This window comes from Priapulus caudatus, unplaced genomic scaffold (genome assembly GCF_000485595.1).
Source record: "Priapulus caudatus unplaced genomic scaffold, Priapulus_caudatus-5.0.1 Scaffold386, whole genome shotgun sequence".
In the NCBI taxonomy this organism is placed as follows: domain Eukaryota; kingdom Metazoa; phylum Priapulida; class Priapulimorpha; order Priapulimorphida; family Priapulidae; genus Priapulus; species Priapulus caudatus.
Window position 1 is genome coordinate 73,404 of NW_014577447.1, and position 7,214 is coordinate 80,617.

Below are 7,214 nucleotides of genomic sequence, written 5' to 3' on the forward strand. Positions count from 1 at the left end.
ATGTGATGTGATGTGATGTGATGTGATGTGATGTGATGTGATGTGATGTGATGTGATGTGATGCGATGCGATGCGATGCGATGTGATGTGTACATGTGATGTGTAGATGTGATGTGATGTGATGTGATGTGATGTGATGTGATGTGATGTGATGTGACGTGACGTGACGTGACGTGACGTGACGTGACGTGACGTGACGTGACGTGACATGACGTGACGTGACGTGACGTGACGTGATGTGATGTGATAGGATATGTTATGATATGATATGATATAACATGATATAATATAATATAATATAATTATTGAAATCATGAATGTGTCATAATATTTGGCGTGTAACTGTTACGGATATTTGTCATGATAAATGTAAATATAAACGTAAATAATATAATATAATATAATATAATTATTTCTTTCATGAATGTGTCATAATATTTGGCGTGTAACTGTTACGGATATTTGTCATGATAAATGTAAATATAAACGTAAATAGGTTCATTTATGTTTTTGCTTTTATTACTTCCTCTCACTCCGTATCTTATGAATGTCGTAAGCGAGAATTCCATTATTCTACACCTTACATAAGAAGCCTAAAATAATTACTGAACGACTGACATTGCCTATAACGACGTGCGATTATTTTTTTCTCAAATTTCCTTCTCGCCTTTACGAGAAATCAAAAACTGCCGTGGCCTCAGTCACGCCATGATTGTGACAGCTCGTTTTCTCACCGCTACGTACGATAGCGCCACCCACAGCATCTATCACTGTCCTGCTACTTTCAACCATCGAACTTTTATTCGCCCACCCCCACCCCCGCTACGCGTGCTCGGTCGCACCAGCGCTTAGATATCCTGAGGATGCAACCCAGTGCGAACGTTTCCTGCTCAGGTTTCCGGCTGCACGCTGCGGCTGTGCGTCAAAACGTGGGGCTTGAGAGTGGGGCGAGTATCCTCGCATAACCCCCAGCTTACGTCTGCACCGCCTCCCACCATCTACTCCGACATACCTGCTCTCCGCCTTCTCCCCTTCTCGCTCCTTTCGCCGCGCGAAGGTAACGATGCGGAGTCACGAAGCTGCTCCGAGGCTATAGATGTTGTTGGAGGGTGTATATATACTGAATGAGAAGAATATAGACCGTGAGGATGAGGTACGCAGCAGTGTTGCTAGGAGCGGTACTGTCGTGTGTTGTGCTTCATTTCGCCGCTGCGATGGTGCATCTTGGAGGAGAGGCTGGATTGCCAGAAGGTAAGCTCTCCGCTTATAAACAGCTTTATTATAGTAACGTGCGCGATGGGCAGGTCTGGACCGTTGCTACGTGACGCAGATCAACTGCACTGCCGTGTGTGGGTACGACGAGTTTATCATTCGGCAACAGTGAGGTATAAAGCTATAGATTAAGAATGTTATTTATTATGTTAATGTGTTATATTGACATTGCATGTCATCCGATTACGATTGCGGTCCTTTTCTGTTCGGATATTTGTCTACAATAGGTTTCTGCAGTTCGTAAAGCAATGACGCTTATATATGCGCGTGCGTATCTATATCCATCTGTGTACTCAATATGTAACGTTATGGCGCTTATATTATATTATGCACCTGTGTTTTATATATGTGTCAATATGGGGCTTGTATTTGCCAGAAGGTGCTATAGAATATTTATATAGATATATTTATATATATAGATATATATATAGATAGATTTAATAGATATATTTGCGTGTGTTATAGAAGTTTCAATATTGTGCTTATGTATGCACCTGTGTATTCAATATATAACAATATGACGCTTATATATGCACTTGTGTGTTATATTTGTGTCAATATGGCGCGTACAATTATATGCACTTGTGTGTCCTGTATGTGGCAGCGTCTCTTTTTAACACGATCATTTACCGAGCAGATCAGTGTAAGGATGGAATGACGGTTTACAGCAATAACGTGAATAACATTGATGGATCGAGGAATATATATCTAAACAGAAGAACAGACCGAGCCTGCTGGCGTATTTCTGCACGTACTGGACAGGTATAGGCTGGTATGGGTGCGTAGGTGCGTGCGTGCGTGCGTGCGAACGTGTGTGCGTGCCTGCATGCGCGCGTGCGTACGTGGCCATGTGTTTGTGCTGTGCGTGCGTGTTCGTCCATGCGTGCGTGTATACGATTTTGCACCTACGTATGTGTGTGCGTGCGTGTATACGAGTGCGCACCCACGACATACGTGCGTGTGTGTGTGTGTGTGTGTGTGTGTGTGTGTGTGTGTGTGTAGTGTGTGTGTGTGTGTGTGTGTGTGTGTGTGTGTGTGTGTGTATACGCGTGCGTGTTCGTGTGCACATGCGTATTACTGTATAGTAAAAATGCACGAGCAAAGAATTCCGTATAACCGACACATTACGAATTTTCCCCCTGACAGGTTATTAAGTTGGTCTTCAATTGGTTTCATCTCGACCCTTGCCACAAGGGAAACAGGACGTGCTGGTGCGAATACCTCAATGTTCACGATGGGGGTCAGGAGTCTAGCCCTCTGCTCGCGTAAGCTCGCTCTTACTTAACTTCACTGTGTCATGGGATCCATTCGGTTCTGATAATATTCTAGAAGCCATTATCTGTCCAAATTCCTAGTCATGATTGTACGAGGAAAACTCCTATCTAGTGGTTTCCTGTTGCTTTCACCAGTAGCGATGAGCCAATTTAGATATGTGATGCTATCCTTTGCTTCTTAGCCGGGGTAAAGGCCTATATGGGCCTAGCAGAACTGAAATGTAACAAGAGCTTAGCCTTAAACGTGAAATGAGTTCATAATAACAAGAGATTATAACCACTTAATACGCTTTACTAGTATCATATTTCCCTATAAGAGGTTTATATGCTCTTGAAATTCATTATTCAACTAATTTCTCTACTTCGTTATTTTGTTTCAGTCAGCTATGCGGCGGCGGTGCGATCGCCGATATTGTGTCGCTGACCGATCACGTATATTTGCGATTTTTTTCCTTCTTACGGCCGTCAACTACGGGCGTGATCTTTAACATCACCTACTCGTTCATTCAACCAACGCACACAAGGGGTAAGGGCGAGGCTGAAATAACAAAAACTATAAACTATACGATAAAAAATATGTTTATGTCAATTCTCGCTTCTCTCGTAAAATAACGTTACGTAACTCATTCGACTTCCGCTTCCGCGAACAAACCTACCGTACATCAATTATTCCTCAGTGATACAGAAGCTGACGGTCTGCGACGATGACAATGGCTACGCATCTTGTGAAACCGGTTTCATCCGGATCGCCAGGCTCCACTATGGCCAGAAACTCAATGACGGCCGATCTTGCAATGACATCGCGATGACTTACTCACGTAAGCGCGCACGCGCGTACAGCGCATGCACGGCGCTATTCTGGCAAGAAAATGTTGCCTTCGTCGTGGCGCAACACTTACATATAGGATAAAGGATTCCTTGTATTTCATACTGGAGTACGAGTGTTTATTAATTTGTGATCCGATCTGAGTAGCCATGTATATGCTTCCTAGGGAAAAGTGGATGCAATGTTGATGATTGTGTCCCGTAGAAAGATAAATATGTATAGTATAAATCATGTATGATCAAGAGCTAATAATACATAAAGAGGTATTATTATGTACTCTTGATATTATGTATGCGATTTATTATAATAACTGTTCAACGTCATCAAACAGCGGTTGCTTAATTAAACCAAACACTCAAACTCGAAAGGGAAAGCTCGACTGTGAGTAGTAAAGTGTGTTATCATGAACACATCTGCATGCATTCAGACATGTCATACTTAGACCATACTCAGATTCTACAGTATATTTATGTCGTCATGATGGTATTAATGAGCATTAATCGGTAACTACAGCTGCCGACACCAGGTGTCGCGGGCCGGATATCGACGTCAGACTACGTCAGCTACGAGACACGTGTAGGTACGAGCGCGTGTGTCGCATCATGGTGAACAGTACTCAGCTGGGAGAGATCGAGTGTCCGTCCGTAGCAAGCTATATCTCCTGGAGACCCTACGTGGTGATAGAGTATTATTGCAGTGAGTCGAGAGCGATTCTAAATCATATTTGTTGATACAAATAAATAAATAAACAAATAAATAATTAATGAATTAATTGATTGATTGATTAATTAATTAATTAATTTAATAAAGAAATAGTCGTTGTGTGGCATATGTAACATATTGTGTGGGCGGGGGCGCGTTATAATTGTTTAAGTAAGACATGTTTATTATTGAATATTTTAGCGATGATTGCTTATCTACACGTGCTCTATATTTTGAGTAGCAATCCTCTACTCATTAAATTTAACTTGGGATTTGCAGGGCGTGTAAGAACTCAGTATTAACACATTGCCAAATTAAGACCTTGTCGTGACAATCTGTAGTTTCATAATATTTTGCGTTTAATAATTCAAAAGCAAGCCGAAGCAGCCACGACACGTAGTATTACATCTAATGTAACGTCCCGTGAGGGTAATCTGGCAGCTATTCAGCCAGTATTATATCAGTGCAGTCAACGCGTTATGGCAAAAGTTCTAGAGGGCTTCCACGTTTCAGGCGCGGCAAGTTGGTGTCAAAACAAGGTGGATCACCATGGAACGAAATGGGCGTTAAAGCCTGCCGGCTCGATGGACCGACAGCCATGCCCGTATATGGCCGAAGGTAATACTTCAGCTGACGCGTAATGAGAACACGAAATTCCCAGCTTAATTCAACGATCTATATAGCGGTAAAACTAAGTAATGCTGGATCAGAATTCTATATTCACTCTTGGCTATGCTAGGTTAGGGTGTGATATTTCGTCTCATATATACAACGTTATGGGATGTCGTTTCGTGTCGAGTCGCAACACGCCCCACATTTATTTTAAAATTTACATTGCGCTAACTGCGCTATACCTAACGATGAGAAGAGGTACGATTGTCTCTTAAGCTGTGAACGTCGCCTTGCGAACAGGATCTGCGCGGCGGAAATGCATCGCCGACGACGACGGCGACGGCCGATGGTGGTCGCCGGACTACTCCGCCTGCGTGCGACGTCAGTTCAAGACGCTGAGCGAGAACACGGTGACGCTGATCGACAGCGGCAGCGCCTACGTCGCCAGCGACGTGCTCGAGGAGACGCTGACGCTGTCCGAGATTGATCTGAAACTCAGCGGCGACCTGGTCGCCATCACGAAAGCCATGTCGGCAATGTTGGACTATTGGCGGAGCAACAATCTTCGACCGAGTGAGGTGAGTGTGAGGGGAGCGTACACTGCATCGCCATGTTATCATGCATTCGATGGCGCGTAGGGATACGGTTTTCTGGGTCTATATTGATAAAATTAGCTACACATACCTATATAGCTATATGATATAGGGGCATAGCTAACTCTTTTGACATGTCATTATTATGACCGTGAAAGTACATGCCGCGACATCGGACAGGAGGGCTGGTAATTATGCAAATCATATGTTATATTTAAATTATATACTATATTTACGAGTAAAGTTGTATTTTTTTATCCGTGGTTGTATGCTTGTGTTTTGCAAATTATAGGATTTCATCACAATTACTAGCAACCTGCTGCAGGAAGAAAACGCAAAGCTGTTCCATAACCTAGAAGAGGTAAGTGCATTAATCTGTGCATAAATGACTGAAATATTGCGACGTTTTTGTTATTTACTTACTTCGGCAGTTTCGCATGACGCATTACGCATTATTACGCATGTCGACGACAAACGTGGTGCCATAGACAGCTAATCCACATGATTAATGTTGACTGTCAAAGTAGTGTCAAAATGTCCCACATTCACTCACTCACTCACTCACTCACTCACTCACTCACTCACTCACTCACTCACTTCACTCAGCTCACTCACTCACTCACTCACTCACTCACTCATCCTCACTCGCTGACCCACGTCACTAGCACTCACTCACTCACTCACTCACTCACTCACTCACTCACCCACCCACTCACCCACCCACCTACCCACTCGCTCACTCACTTACTAGATTAGATGATGTAAACCTGAATAATAGACATACGTGTTTACTGGATGCTATATCTGTGATACAGTTAGGTGAAGGAACGTCTAAATTATTGATGGCAGTCGGAGAGTATAGCCGTTCCTTGGTTAATTCACTGGCACCCGGTGAACAGTCGCTGACCACATCATCGAACATCGGTAGGTTGTAAGCTAATACTCTCTTACCAAACTACAGAATGAGATTGAGAGGTCATGCCATGTATGATAACGTTTTTAGCACCACGGAACGATAATAACGTATGGTACCAACGTAACACCGGGAGTAAAAGTAAGTAAGTAAGTAAAAACTTTATTTAACGACGGTAAAACATGTTAGGTACTGTACAGACACAATAAATTGGCGCGGACCTATCTTTCACATGGCCGTCTCGAAGTGAGATGCTTTTTTAAAAGAGTAGATGCATTATGTCACTGTGAATAATATCACTTGTAACCTCTAACCGTTGTAATCTTTATATACCATGACTTATCCTGCGTGTAATGTATTGCCACTAAGTATTTCATTCGCAATAACGTAACTATATAGTACTATAGGAAACTAATAGTTACTAATGGTACTATAGTAAACTAATAGTAACTAATAGTAACTAATAGTAACTAGTAAAATTAATAGCGAAATCAAATCAAATCAAGAGTGTATAATAATTAATAGATTCGATTATTATACACTCCTGATAAAACTAATGATAACAAAAGTAATAACGTGTACTAATATTATAATAGTGACGTGAAATGTTGTGTCAATGTTAACAGTCGTACACGCTGAGGTGCAGAGCAGTGATCAGCTACACGGCTACATCTTCCCGGCTAACAGTGGTGATACTACAAGCAGCTATGAGCGTAAAGACAACGTGCCATCGTGGTTGGCAGACGCCGGCACCAACGTCAATCTGACCGCCGAAACGCTGCGGCTCTACGCAGACGGTAAAATGCGACTCTCTGCATGTGCTCATCATTCATTCATTATTTATTATCGTCATATTCATGTTCATACTATGTTATTATATTCATACTCATGACTAATTATTCACAGGACATACATACATACAAGCAAACACACACACATACACACATGCGCACACGCACGCACACACACACACACACACACACACACACACACACACACACACACACACACACACACACACA

General features: G+C 42.5%; 1 protein-coding gene across 1 annotated transcript in view; it reads left to right on the plus strand.

Annotated features, from left to right (window-relative positions):
• Positions 1-2,506: 2,506 nt before the first annotated feature.
• The window catches only part of LOC106809807, a 12,928-nt gene continuing 8,220 nt past the window's right edge, over positions 2,507-7,214 (plus strand). Inside the window, exons 1-8 of the mRNA XM_014813015.1 lie at positions 2,507-2,537; positions 3,224-3,364; positions 3,886-4,068; positions 4,588-4,692; positions 4,987-5,264; positions 5,572-5,640; positions 6,095-6,203; positions 6,819-6,989. Coding sequence (XP_014668501.1) covers positions 2,507-2,537; positions 3,224-3,364; positions 3,886-4,068; positions 4,588-4,692; positions 4,987-5,264; positions 5,572-5,640; positions 6,095-6,203; positions 6,819-6,989 — 1,087 coding nt within the window. The remainder of the gene's footprint in view (positions 2,538-3,223; positions 3,365-3,885; positions 4,069-4,587; positions 4,693-4,986; positions 5,265-5,571; positions 5,641-6,094; positions 6,204-6,818; positions 6,990-7,214) is intronic.